This window comes from Natator depressus, chromosome 11 (genome assembly GCF_965152275.1).
Source record: "Natator depressus isolate rNatDep1 chromosome 11, rNatDep2.hap1, whole genome shotgun sequence".
In the NCBI taxonomy this organism is placed as follows: domain Eukaryota; kingdom Metazoa; phylum Chordata; order Testudines; family Cheloniidae; genus Natator; species Natator depressus.
The window spans coordinates 39,427,073-39,442,582 of NC_134244.1; the positions used below are offsets into that span (position 1 = coordinate 39,427,073).

The window sequence follows — 15,510 nt, forward strand, 5'->3', positions numbered from 1 at the left end:
CAGTTTGAACAAATCTGATATTAGTATCCAAACAGACTATTCTGGCATCTCTGAGGAGCTTGAAAAGGGTGTTTTGTGAGACAAGCCAACCATTGTTAACTGTGGTTAATGTGACCTGTAACAGAACACTATAACCACAGCTAACAATGTGCAGCTTTTCTGATTGACACTCCCATTTCACTTCTAGGTGAAGGCAAAAATTCTATATCTGACTACTTTTGAGATTTGTTAGACTTGTTTTTCTTAGGTTCATTATGAAAGTATGTTGCCTACATTTATTTCATTTCTCTTTCCCTGCGCATAAGTCAGATGATCTAAAAATTTTAGTGACAGCTAGATACGAGGTAAAATTTTTTAAATGTATATCGACTAATTAGGAACATACACATGCAGAGCATCAGATGCACGTGACATTCTCTATCATAAGCTACACTTGAAGCTGCAAATGTCAGTACAAACAGAATTTCCCCCCAAACATACTCTACTGAATGTTAGGCACTAGAGGGTACTAACTTGAGATAAAACTGGCTTGTCTTATTGCAAATATAAAATGACTCCATGTACATAGTGAAAGAATAGGTAAAAACAATATATTATGCCAGTTTAATATTCTCCCCGATTTATATAACACTTTTAGTCTTGAAGAATCTCAAAGCTTTCTCCAGTCCAGGGATCATTTTTACTATTATAAACTTTTGGGGAGAAGAGATGTAAAAAGTCAAACAAATTATATGCCTTCTAATGAGTTGAAAAGAAACTGAACAGACATCGGTCACTGATAGGACACACTGACTTCTAGGCCATCAAACAGCAGTACAGTAATAGGAAAGCAAGTCTTCATTCTCAACCTTCCATTAGGTACATCAAAGCTATATTACAGTGTTGTTCCTGATAAATATCTTTATTTTTAAAGTTTCTGCATTTTCCCATATCAAGCAGTCTTTTCTTCCCCCATCTCCTGCAACATGAGACAGGACCTGGAACCAGAGCTCCTTCTTATGGCTTCCCATTTAGATTGACCTTTAGAGCGAGCAAAGGTACATAAAAGGGTCACACACTGCTCAAACTCTCCTGTTACCCTGAGCCAGTTTTCAATCAACTTTATTTTCATTTAGCCGTACCTGGGATCAAAATGCCCCATTGAACTGCCTGGGGTAGCTGTAAGGCCTGATTCTGATCCAAACTGTGACATTGTGTATCAGAAGTAACATCAGTTAAGCTAATGAGTTACACAAGTGTAAAAGTGATGAAAGAAAAATTACTGTATTAACATAGATCACCCAGGAGCCACTGATGCCCAGCTTCAAACTTTGTTTAAGCAAAGCTGGTGTTTTATTGTGTGATGTTTGGGGCTGCAGCACCTTTTCTATGGTGCGTGGCTAGGAAGAGCCTCTGTAGAAAAGCCACCTGGGTGATAATAGTTAAAATGCACTAACTCTGGATCTAGTGATGATATATCCAGATTAGAAAGCTATGTGAAAAGAACAGACTATATTACAGAGCTAGGGCTCTAATCTGTACAAAAGTTTGATATAAAAACTTCAAAAATACAGAAAAACAAACAATTGTGATATGTTCCACCAAAGCATCTCACATTCTGAACTGACATCAGGAAAAACTGATGTTGTCCATACAGAATAAAGCTAAATTCTAAGTACTTCTGTAATTAACAATCAAATTCCTTCTTCCCCAGAGCAGATGACGTTCCAGAGCCTCAAGACTCAGTATGTGTGAAAACTAATTTTTAGGTAACAACATTTATAAAATTGTAAGCTCTTTTGGGCAGGAACAGGCTGTATCTTATTACAGGGCCTCCCAGGCACTACCATATAATAGATATAATACATAATTAACACAATCTGAACAACAAGAATACAATTTACTCAATCTTGCACTTTTTTTTTTTTTTTGCTTAAGCAAAAATACTCCTTGACTTAATTGCAGACATCAGTACAGACATGGTGTGGGAAGGTAACACAACCTTTAGAGTGCCTAGAACATTTCTAGCTACTCCACTTCCCACTTGAGCTCAGAGAGCAAGAGAAATGGCTTTGTCTCTGCAGTGTGGATGGTACAATGGGGAGAAGGGTCCCTGCACACCTGACGAGGAAAAGTCACTATTTGGACCTAAAATGTTATGTTTTCTTCTGTGGGAGACAGAGAGTAGTTTGAAACCTTCACTTAAGATGACGACTTCTATGAGCCCCACTCACCACAGTATTGCCTCTGTAAGAAAGAACAGCAGCAGTTTACTTCAATACCACTGTTGTCTGAAATATTTTGGGACCCTTTAAGTTCTACTGGCTTTTTTGTGAGCAAAAGAATTGCTTCTAGCAGTGTCTGAGAGGTACTGCCAAGCTGATTCCCCAGGTGCAATAACTTTATACATACTTGAAATTTCAACTGTCATTGTTTATTACTGTTTTGGCTACATTCTCTACAATTTCAGCAGCATCTTAAAGAGACAGTTAAGGTATCTTTATGTACAATGAAAACAAAATGGCTTGTAACATCAGAAACAAGAGCCACAGTTTAACTGTACAATAGTAAATGAAAACCTGTGGTAATACAGCCTCCTTTTTCTGCAGCATGGACAAAATTACATTTACGAATTCAGCATCATGAATGGGACAGTAAAAGGAATAATGTACGTAAGAGAGACAGAGTTCTGAAGAATAAGTTTCTACCATACAAGGCAGTTAGAAAATGTTTCACATTTTAAAATATCTGTACAAGCCACAAGAAACATTTCCTTGTTGATAGGAACTTCCAGAAATAGAAAATAACCATGAACAACTTCTACATCTAGTATCAATGTGCTCCACAGGTTAAGAGCACAAGAAACTGACTTAAAGATCTGTACTGTATATGTCCAACACAGATTTCTTTTACATGCCTTGATTGTTAATGAATCATCTACTTTTAATCTCTCTATAACGTACAGTTGACTTGCACTTTAAGGAGGTCATCTGATTCTTTTGCAAAAGTAAAAGCAACATAATTTAGCAGCAATTAAAAGCGCCTTCAAGGAGACTTAAAAAAAATACAATATCCAATTAGAAAAAGCCATACTTTAAACATTTGTACAGGAATAAGTTGCTGAAATTTAATAACTGAAAATATGACCTCTGTACAACAATTTACAATAGCAGTAGAAGGGAATTCATCATTATCCTGCATAGAACATCATACATAACCTGTCTGCATTTGGATATATGCTATCATTTACTTTTATCAAAGGCCTGGAAAGTGGCAGCATTGTCAAAACTTGTGACAAGTACAATAAATCTGAAGAATGTAGATGGGTTCAAAATTAGCTATTTGAGGGATAATGTACCAGAAACTATGCATCACCCTTCAAAATCTCAGTGAAACAAGAACACATGGGTTTTGAGGTACAGCCTTTAAATAAGACCAAATAACCAAACAAAAGATTATAACTTTATCTGAAAAGCTTAATACAGAATACAGCTGTGACACTCACTTCTTACTTTGGTTTCAACCACTTGGGAAGTAGGTTTTTGTTTTGTTTTTATGTCCAGACACTGAACCTTTCCTGTGTGTTCAAATTTGTCCATTACTTTTCTTATTTAAATAATGAAAAACTACCCTTCATGTTACCACTCTCCAGTATCAACCAAATGTACTTTATAAGTATTAAAAAGATTATTTACAGTGTTCCCAAAAAAACCCCAAACCTTTTCTTTACTCTTAAACACAGCACATCCATTTGTGTGCAACAAGCAGTGTCATTCTTCAATGTTTAAAGGTTACAGTCAGAAGGGTATATTTATTCACAGTCCATGATCCAGTCCCATCATACAAATGGACACTAAGCAGAAGGACTTCAGTCTGAAAACACAGTAATCAAACTTGTCCTGTGTAAAAACACTCAAATGTTCACAAACTAGTCTGCATCTGGAAACTACAAATATATCATGCCAGTCTTCACTTGGAGAAATTTCAGTACGAAATAATGCTTGAAGTAGGTGGCGTAGGGGATGCTGCCAGCCCAGTCATATGTAAGTTTCCTGAAGAATTTGATCTTCTCATGTGAGGGAGAAGATAAGGATCGTTTGCCAGCTGGTGGACATCAAATCGATCCTCTTTGCGGTATGCTAAACAGCGTCTGATAAAGGCCTAGAAAAGCAGGGGGGGAAAAAATTACTAGTATTCCAAATAAAATGATGCTGCTTATGAGTCAATTCTTCCTCCAGTTGATTTAACAAGTTCTAAACAGTTTAAGAGTTGTTGTTTTCAAGCAGCTCAATTCAGCAAGACAATGTAATTTGTAACTAACTAGTGGGTCCCCACAATTCTGCAACACTTATGTCAAAATGGTAGGAAGGGTACAACAAATGCAGAGCAGACAGAATTCTATGGCAACTTTCAGTGAAGCCTCTGGCATTTCTATGACAATATTCGCTTGTAACAGCAATTTTGAAGATAATCTTCCTTCTTCTGCCTGCAAGGTTTTTTCATCTTAAGGATTGCAAAACTGAAAAACCTCTTCATTACCTTTCCCACCACCTACATTGATTTAAAGCCCTGCTTCTGTGCTCTGCTCTTCCCTTACTCTTGACTTTACACCAACCATTTCTCAATGGCACTTGTTTACATACTTGTTAATCTGCTAGCATGTAACAACGAATCTAGTGTCACTTAAAAAAAAATCAATCTTATTTGAAAAACTTCATAAACAGACAAAAACTACGGAATCCACATTTTACATGAAAACAAACGTCCTTCAACACAAAACACATTACTGTTTTGAAATAATATTTGCAACCAATAAATTGAAGCAAGTGCAGAAGTCTGAGAATGTGGAGAGAGAATGCATGTACGCCAGTGGGTTTCTATGGTCCTTCCAGATACATGCTTATTTTTCCATTCAGTGATGCCAGAAGGGTTGTTCTCTCTAGCAGATTTAGTGATGTTCTCTGTAATAATGAGGATAGCTATGGCAATGTTCCAGAAATAGGATATTGGCACTGGTGGGTGGGTGGGAGGGAAGGAATCATCTTGGTCCATTTCAGAAAGATTGAATTTGGGAGGCTCTGTGGTAGTGAAATTAAGCAGCTGTCAGACTGTGCTAGAATTATTGAATGTGTAATCAAATATATTTTCACAAGATCAAATGGCATGTAAGAAATAAGCATCTTCAGAATTTAGAAGATTTCTATAACTTTCCTTTGTGGAAACTGTAGGAAATTCTACTGTGAATCAGATAGAGAGTAGATGAGAAGTTGATTAAATTATTCCATTCTAGTTGTCCTCTGTAAATTAAGAAGGTTTTATCACACTGGTTTGCCTAGATGTGCGGGAATCTAGCAAAAAACTACTCTTGATGGTGCTGGATGTCAGGCTGGAAAGGCACTGTACCTCTAAGCATCCTGTATTTTAAAAAAGTTGGCTGAAAAATCCCCTCACAGCAAACTAGCCCCCAACCTACTTCCCCTAGGCTTGACAAAATTTGATTTAAAAAAAAAAAATTTCTGTGGATAATATTGATTTTTATTTTTAAACTTTTTTTCAATTTTTAATTGATTTAAAGTTTTACAGTTGGGAGAAATCACGGGGGAGGATCAGAAAATAATTTAACAACAGTGGACATTGAGATTCAAAAACTTAAAACTTAATAATATTAACACACAAATTGTCAACATCGTATTTCAAAATATAAAAAGTAAAAAAATCCTTAAATCAATTCCTAGTAAGTTCTCTAGAAGCATTTTTCTTACTTTGCTTACCTATACATTTCAATTATCAATGGAAATATTTTTTGTTGATTCATGTGTACAGTTAAATTGACATTTATCAATAAATACCTGACCCTTCCAACCCTATATATATTCTATAATCAACTCAGAATCCTTCTCTGTACCTCAGAATTGTTAAAATACTAAGGCACTGTCCAGTCCTAAATCCCAATCTCCTGCTGTTAGTCCCTGAGTCCAATGCCCAGCATCAGGCTACACATTAATTTCCGCATCCTAATGGGGGCTAGGACTTTGGCATTCAGTGATGGGTAATCCCTATCACCAGTATGTAAAAGGGCATGCTTTCCCTATAGTGCTCCCTACTGGTCAAGTGTGGCTCTGCAGAGACCTGCCTCAGTTTCCCCTTCTCTCAGGGCTCTGTAATAAACTCCACACAGCCTTCTGGTGATTAACATTACCCTGCCTGGGACTTTAACATCATAAACCGTTCAAAATGAGCCTCTAAGTCCCAAAATAAAGTTCATCACCACAACACAAAAGCTCATACTCAGCTCTGGTGCCTTCAGCCAATCCTGGAGCTGTTTTTTTCTCTAAATCTGCTCTGCACCAAGCAGCCACTACCTGCCCTTCCTAACTAGAGTTCAGCCTTCTTTAACACTCTCTCTCGGGCTCAGAGAGAGGGTCAGCAGTCAACCCTCCACTGCTGCTGTCCTGATCTTCCCCTAGTTATTCTCTCGTTCAGGAGTCTCGTTCTCTCTGCAGCCTCTCCTGCAGCTTCCTCTAGCAGCACCCTTACCTCCTTGGATTGAGAGAGGTCCTGGGTAGCCATCTTTCCCCTGCTGCTATCTCCCATTTTATAAGGCCCTAGTGCCTTCCCTTAAGCCCAACTGGATAGCATGTGTACTGGACCCTGCTCTCTCTTAGAGGGGCCATTAACCCGGTGACACAGTGCTATGGATTTAACTAACATACTATGAAAAAAATAATTAGTATTTAGTTAAGTAATTAGATTGTGGGAGGATTAGGGAAAAATCCTCCTTTCCCTGATAAAGCAATTCAGTTTTTCACCCTTTGTCCTAAAATAAAGACTGAAGATCAAAGAAAAACACGCATTTGTTAGTGATGCAAATTTTATAGAAACCGGACTTGTACATAGCAGTTTCATCATAATTTACTGTAACTACTGCATATCCAATAACTGCAGGTCTTTATATAAAAGCACATGTTACTTTCCTACTGAAAAATAAAGTAAAAAATCATGCAAATGTATGTGTTTCTATATTAATATTCAGCAGTTCTTGGACCTTTTTGGATTTTAGCATTTTAACATTTTAAAAAATAAATGAATTATTGAAATAGTTTGCTAGGTCCTTGGGGCAGGGTTTTGTTTTTAAATCTTTGTGCACCTATAACAAAGTATAAACAACAACATAATGCAAAAGAAAGCTAAACACAAATTGGAAGAAAATGACATGAGGACCTTAAAGTACAGTCACACACTGAAAACTGACTGTAAAAATATCATCAAGAATATCTATGTTTATTTAATCTAAATAATTTTTAGATCAAATTTTCAGTTTACAGTGTGTTTTTTCCAACTGCCAGGTCTGGCTTCTTTCTTGCTTCCACACTGCCATCAATAGAAAGTCTGCAAATGCATGTTAGTTTACACTTGACGATGGTGTGCATATCAGAAAAGAATTCATCTCTCTCATATAGGTATAGTAGATAATCAATGCTAATAACAGTAAAAGATGAGTAAAAATTATTTTTTGTCACTAATGGAAGCAAATACTACTCACAATACAAACAGAGTAATAAGTTGCCAGTTTTAAATAGCCATTTTCTGACTATAACCACATTTAAATAGCTGTTGCCTCATGTTTTCCTTCAATAAATTCAATCACAAAAACCATCAGGGTCAAACTAAAAGGTAAGGGACATAAACTATTAAAAAATGTAAGCTTATCAGTCACATGCTGTTCTCATATTGTATGTGCCTGTGTCCATTAACTGAATACAAGAGACCCAATTTTTCCAAAAGGAGAACAAAAATTAAAGGACAAACAATTCTTCTTGAAATGTCTACACAAACTTTATGTGACCCCTAACTGAAACTTGCTCTATATGAAATTCCTTTTAAGAATATCACCAACAGAAATGTATGCAGGCAAACCATAACAAAAAGGTTCATTCCAAAAAGATTCACATCTTTCTGAAAAGTAGTCTCTAGAGTTACTAAATTATGTCTACTTTTCCCTCTTAACCTTCAGAGGCAGAATCTTACTTATTTGAACAAGATTCCACATTGCTCCTACTTCTACACCAATTGGATTCCAAAAGATGTATTCCTTACATTGTTACATTAATTGTTTTCGAACACTGGAAGTAGTGCCCAATCCTTTTCCTATAGCATTATTCTGAACCAGCACTGAGTCCTTTGCTTGAGTCAAGTCACTAATATCCAGAGTAAGCATAAGAACAATTTTAAATCAAGTACCTCAGATTTATTTCCCCCCGCCCCAATTTCTAGAACCTAGTTTATGGTACAGGTGTCCACAACTATAATCACCAAAGTCACTGGAATCTCCTTTTATCCTCACTTCTCTGTAGAATCTTGAATAATATGTCCAGGCAGAAGGGATTAGACATTTCTTCCAGTCCCAAAATAATGTGCGTTTTTAAATGTCCGGATCTCTGCCCTGCATGCCCTATGGCAGCCCAACTATTTTGATGTTCTTGTCCCTCCTGAAGTTGATCCGATCTTGAAAACGTACTACTTAATCAGCCTAGAGTTAATGTGGCTGGTACATTATGAATTTCAAAAGGAGCAATAGTAGAAGGCATTTTCCAGATGCATTCCAGCAGTGATGCTGGTTCTTCAGATTGAGAAAATTAGGTAACAAACATCCACTACTTTCAGAAGCAGCCTGTTACAAAACAAACTTTTAATGAAATGACTTAATTAGCTAATACAGTGAGGCAGCCAGAGTCTTCTAGGGAATAAACACCAAAAAAAGACAGCATCAGTGATGACAGTTTTTGAGAAGGCCTGGTTTGAAGCACTTTGGAGTCCTTATGGAGGAAAGGCACTACGTAAATGTAAAATGATGAAGTAAGTCTTTCCCAGATTACTTTTGGGCATCTGATCTTGGTTAAGTCCCAAAAGAGATATATTGTACAAAAAACTGAAATAATTTCAAACTGTAAAGAGAGGCTGTAACCAGAGGCTGTAACCTGTCCATTGTCTCTTTCCCTCTTACGTGGTATTCTTAAATTAGTGGTAATTTTATAGCTTGCTTCTAAAGTAAATACTCTAAAACCAATCAATAAATTTAGTATTTGCTTCATGCTACTTAATTAGGTTCTAAGAAAATTTACCTTGGCTTCATTGCTTACAACAGGTTTAACTGGGAACTGGACTTCTGTGGCTTTTAATATTGTGTTTTCTTGTAGGATATCTTGTTGTGATTGATTATGACCAAACGGCTGAAAAATAAATTCAGATAAATTTCCTCATGAAGCATCCAAGTATCAATTTCAGTGACAACATATCTTCACTCTAATTTATGTTATTTTAAACTGTCTGTGTGCTCACAAAAATATCTAACAACACTTTTAAGTAAAATTACATTTTTATGTCAGGCTAGACTATTTGTTCCTCTACCTCTTGTTTGAAAGAGGCATCAGTGAACATAGTATGAATGTTCAGAAACTGAAGTAACATTGATTTAAGGTCTTTATGACCACAATTTCAGTGCGTAGTGGAAATATAGGTAGAGAAGCTTGTCTTAAAGCTGTACAAGGTTTTTAAACACATTTTGTCTCACCTTTCTTCCATAAAGACACTGGAAAAAGATTACTCCAACTGACCATACATCAACCTTGTTTGAAATCTTCGGCGGCTCTTTCCCAACTACAAAACACTCTGGAGGCAAGTACCTGTAAAACCAAAACCTTGTCACTGCAAGTAAGCCCACAATCTTTAGAATATGTTCAAACACAAAGTTATACATCTGACTGCACCTGATTCTTTAACATGGGTACAGTTATTTCAAGTCTGTGGGTTTGTTTGTTTTTTTTACTATCAAGAGTGACGTAATTTTCAATTGTCCATAGTGTCAGACACAGGTAATAGAACTAATCGACTATATAGTGAGATTTCAATTTTTAGAAAGTGAAGTTAATGTTAAATAAAATAGACCCTATTCTTTATCTCATATTCCTGGGAGTGAGCAAAATAACTAATGCCTGAGATACTAATTATTTAGAGATTGGGGCCCTAGACTGGATATATACTCCTCCCTTTTTGTTGCCTGTTCTCACAGGAGGTAAATAAATTAAATATGTATTTATTGAAACGTCTATGTAAATCTCAAGACTGTTTTCTACTTATTATAGAAGCAGAAAACTCTAAAAATGACTATACAGTATTTTACATGAACCAACATTAAAGCTTATGTAACCCTTCCATTACTGTCCCTTCTTCACACCTCATGACTTACTGCAACGTATTGTATATCAATTAAATGAAAATACACTGTCTAGTACACACAGTAGTAGGCAGTGAATAGTTTAAAAGAGATACAATGAACATAGACATTCAGCTTCTGTACATGACAATTTACACAAATTCCTTATGAAGTAACTCCCTCTTCAAATTATCTTACAGCATTTCCTTCTATGAATCAACCTTTTCAAGACATACTAGGAGACAGAAAACAGCTAGTTTCTAAAGAAAATCCAATCATTTTGGCAATGTGATGTGTTGAAATTTAGTAGTGGTATAAAGGTCACGGACCCTACTATTTTTTGAACTTGTACTAATTTATAATGTAATTAGTGCACATGGCATTTCAGACTAGCTAGAGGTCAAGGACCAAAATTTTAATAACAGATTCCCCTAAAGTTAGGCACCTAAATAAATATTGAGAGGCTTAAGTAGATATAACATCAGAAATAGCTCAAGGTGCCTAATATCTCTAAAAAATAAAGCCACTTATTTAAGTACCTAAATATGGAATTAAGCACCCAACTTTAGGCTCCCAAGATTGAAAATTTTGTCAGGTGATTTTATGTGTATGTATTGTATAAATGACTACAGGCATTATTATGCCAGTAACAGAACATTAATATACCAATAATTTTAAAAGATGAAACACAGCAAATAATAAATTATACCGAAATATAGGGCCAAACTGAAACATTAATGAAACAAAACAATGTATACATAGACATTTTTACACAAGCTATACAGAGTTGTGGACTAGAGAACACCTTTAGCCTGACACAGTGACTAGAAAGTGAAAAAGTCAAAATCAAGTTGTAGAGAGATATCACGAGTGAAAATAATCCTAACACATCCATATTATTTAACATTTTCATTTGGCATAAATATTTCCAAATATTAATGTGTGTCTCTCTCTCCCCTTCCTCCCCCTGCCATATGGATATAGTATTTCCTAACTACTGAGTGCTTGACTTTGCAACCTAAATTATGTTTTTTCAATGTGGGGGGTTTTGTGTTTCATTAGCTAAAGAAAAAGGTAAAAACAAATTCTATTATTTAAAACGTAGTAAACAGAAAAAGCTACAGAACTGATAGGTACAGTGTTGACTTTTCTGTTTAAAATTAAGTTTGAGCCCCTGACTTCTTTCCTTACTGCAGGTAAACTAATGAAAAGAGGCTAAGTGCTCAGAAGAGTTGGCGGACAATGGGCTGGCCAACACTACCCTCCTACTTACTCTTCACACCCACTAGCAGGATTGAAGGGCTGCTATGGCAAAGAGTAGAAAAGCCAAAAGCACTTTCAGAACAGGGAGGTACTGGGCACAGCAAATCCCAGCCAAGAAGTTTCTATAAGCAATGAAGATACTCGCTGGTTTTCCTGTTCTGTAGATAGTTTTATCATAATAGCTTTTTGTAAAAGTGCCTGAGTGCACAAGAGAGAAGAGCTGGTTTATCCCCAGCCTTCATTACCACCGAACAGATACATTGGTGGGATGTCTCTGGGCCTCCTACCTACCTACTGAAGTTAGGATGCAGGAAGGGTGTGAGTGTAATTTCCCTCCTTGGGGTATCTCAGGCTGGCTCTACAGCCTGCTGCTGCTAATCCTGCCCTACAGCTGCTAACATCCTCGCTCTTCAAGAGCGACGGTGTTTCCTACTACCTCCTCACATGGCTGCCATGAGCAAGTCCTAGAGCTTGTCTTGGTTATAACATTTTATATGTGTGTTAGTTAACCTGACTCTTAAAAAGCACGTTCCAACACAATTCGGACCATGACTTTGCAGTCAGTGCAGACAAGGGCAAGTTGTATTTCACATTGTGTCAGCTAATCTTGATTCTGTTCAACCATGTCTTGGTGACAATGCTGAATCTAACTTATCCTTGTCTACAATGACTACAAAACTGTGGCCAGTATACTGTTAATTAACTCTTTAAGGTTATATTCTAACATGATTAGATTTCATAGCAAACACAATTCCCTAAAGTGCTCCCTCTTTTCATCAATAGGTGTGGGGCTTATTCCTGAAACCAAGTAGTATTAATTAAGGGGTATTCAATTTCTGGGATTAAAGGTGGCACAATTGACAAGAAGGGCTTTAAACCAGGAGATGAGGGGACAAGACTGGGAGAGACTCGTGAAATCTTCACATCTGGCTTCAATACACAGGAACAGGAAAATCAGCTAAATGAAGATATAGTAAGTAGTAGTGGAACATCACAAGGAAGAAAACCAGGTGAGGTCTGAGGGAAACAACTGAAATGCTTGTACACAAATGCCAGGAGTCTGGACAATAAAATGGAGCAATTGGTGCTACTGGTGCAGAAGTGAAACCAGATATTATAGTGATTACAGAAACATTCATGACTGGAATACAGGTATTGCAGGGTATGTGCTGTTTGAGACAGAGAGAGAGAGGAATAAAGGTAAGGGTTGTACGTCAACGAAGTGGTACACTAAAGAAATACAAAGTGATTGTATGGACAAAACAGAATCTGTTGGGTCAAATTCACTTTATGGAAGGATTGTAAGAAGAGGGTCTTGTTGCGATAGTATCAGAGGTCTGCTATAGACCCCCATGGTCAGACTCGCATATACACAGAGATCTCCAATACTAGAGACAAATACGTTTGGGAACAATAATAATGACGGACTAACTTCCTGGATACAGATTGGAGAACAAATGCTCTTAATATTGGTAAGATCCATGTAATCCTGGATGTGATAGATGACAGTTTTCTTCCTCAAATCATCACTGAACCAACAGTTGATGCAATTTTAGACTTGCTTTTAGTAAGTAGTGAGGACATCAAAGAAGAGCAAATCATAGGAAATAACCTTGGATCAAGTGATCATGGGCTAATTCAATTTAAATTAAATGAAAAGATAATCAAAACCAGGTTGTCAACTATAATTTTTTATTGTAAATGGGCAGACTTTGGTCAATTAAAAGAATTAGTTAAAGAAGTCAACTGTAATGAAGAGCAGAAAAAAACTTAAATGTGGAGGTGGCTTGGAATTTCTTCAGATCAACTATACAAAACTATCTGAAATTTGCATCACAACAAAAGGGAAAAAAACTTGTAGGGAAAGGCTACAGACCCAGCTGAATGAATAACCACCTAAAAATGTATTAGGAGTAAGCAGAGAACCTATAGGGAATAAGAAAAGGGATTGATCAGCAAAAAAAAAAAAAATCTACATTGTGGAGGTTAGAAAAAGGAGGAGAAAAGCGAGAATTACCAAAAGTCAAGCTGAATTAGCTCTTGCCATGGACATTTAAATAAATAATAAGTTTTTTAGTTATATAAATAGAGACTATGGAAGGATGAGGTTGGGCCATTATGCAGTGTGGATGGGATGGAGATTAAATATAATCTAGATACAGCCCAAAAACTAAATACATAATTTGCCTCAGTTTTCAGCAAGGATGACATTACAGAATATGTACATGTAATGGAAATGAGTGTCAAGAAGTAGAAATTTCTACATCTCAGGTGGAGGAAAATTTAAAGATCTTATTGTGCTCAAATTGGTGGGACCAGATAATTTCCACCCCAGAATACTGAAACAACTGACATATGACATTGCTAGTCCAGTAGCAAGGATATTTAATAAATCTGTCTATTCAGGGGTAATGCCATATGACTGGAAAATACCTATTTAAGAAAGGGAAAACAAGTGATCTGGACATTTATAGGCCTGTTAGTCTGACTTCAGTAATATGTAAAGTTTTCGATCAAGTTGTGAAGGAAAGAGTAATTACATTCATAGAGGAAATTGATAAAGGGGATGTAATGCAATAAGGGTTAACAAAGGTAGAACATGATAAACTGATATGATTTCCTTCTTTGAGAAAATAATTGATTTTTTAGACAAGGGAAGTGCAGTAAACCAATATACTTGGACTTCAGTAAAGCGTCTGACAACAGTATCACATGGGAAATTATTTCTTAAATTAGGGAAGATAGGGATCAGTACAAGCATTGTAAGATGGATAAGTAATTGGCTGAAGGGGAGAAGGCAGTGGGTTATGCTAAAAGGTGAATTATTGGACTACAGGGAGGTTACGAGGGGAGTTCCTCAAAGATTAGTCTTGAGGCCAATCTGGTTCAACATTTTTTATTAATGACCTTGGCATAAAAAGTATAAGTGTGCTGATGACATTTGCTGATGACACAGCTGGAAGGCATCGTCAATACAGAGGAAGACTGGATTATTATACAGGAAGATCTGGATGAACTTGAAGACGGGAGTGAGAGAAATGGGATAAAATTCAATGGTACAAAATGCAAAGTCACTCAGGATCCAATAATAAGAATTTCTGCTTCAGCTGGGGGCTCATCAGTTGGAAGTGACAGAGGAGGAGAGAGACCTGGATGTGTGGGTCTATCACAAGATGATTATGAGCCACCAGTGTGATGCAGCTGTGAAAAAGGCAAATGTGATCCTAGGGAGTATCAGGTGAGGCATTTTCAGTAGAGATAAAGTAGTATTAATGCCATTGTGTAATGCACTGGTAAAACTTCATTTGGAATACTAGTACGATTCTGGTTACCCATGTTCAAGAAAGACTAATTTCAACTAAAGCAAGTGCACAGAAGAGCTAGTAGGAATAAGGGGAATGGAGGACCCATAAGATAAGGGGAATGGAGGACCCATCTTATGAGAGAAGACTGGAAGAACATGGCTTGTTTAGTCTAGTAAAACAAAGGCGCAGGGGAGATATGACTGCTCTCTAAAAATACATTAGGGGATATGATTGCTCTCAGGGAGGGTGAAGAGCTATTTAAGCTGAAAGACAATGCTGGCACAAGAACAAGCAGATATAAACTGTCCATGAACAAATTCAGGCTGGAAATCAGAAGAAGGTTTCTGTCAGAGGGATGAGGTTCTGGAACAGCCTCTCAAAAGGAGCTGAGCAGGCAAGCAACTTTATTATTTTTAAGAGAGAGCAGAACAAATTTATGAGAGCTACTGTATGATGAGGTTGCTCGTGGTGTTAGGGGGAAGGGCTCAATTGCCCTGGGGCTCACTTTTGGTTTATGTCTTATGCATCTGAAGCTCATACTTCAGGGTTTCACCTGGCAACCAGTAGGAGTCAGTAAGGGATTATTCATTTGCTCCCCAGTATATTCTGGGTGGGTATTTTTTTCTCCTTTCTTTGAAACATTAGGGAGGACCCACAGCTGGAGATGAGATATTGGGCAGGGCTCTAAGGCAGCATCAAGCATTCTCTCTCCCAGGTGCTTGGCTGATTGGTTCTTGCTCACATGCTCAG

At 37.0% G+C, this 15,510-nt stretch overlaps 1 protein-coding gene across 1 annotated transcript in view; it reads right to left on the reverse strand.

Moving 5' to 3' along the window:
• Positions 1–2,411: 2,411 nt before the first annotated feature.
• TLK1 (tousled like kinase 1) overlaps positions 2,412–15,510 on the reverse strand; it is a 123,054-nt gene continuing 109,955 nt past the window's right edge. Inside the window, exons 19-21 of the mRNA XM_074967568.1 lie at positions 9,551–9,662; positions 9,102–9,209; positions 2,412–4,140 (exon numbers count right to left, since the gene is read on the reverse strand). Of these exons, the coding sequence (XP_074823669.1) occupies positions 3,964–4,140; positions 9,102–9,209; positions 9,551–9,662 (397 nt within the window). The 3' untranslated portion in view covers positions 2,412–3,963. The remainder of the gene's footprint in view (positions 4,141–9,101; positions 9,210–9,550; positions 9,663–15,510) is intronic.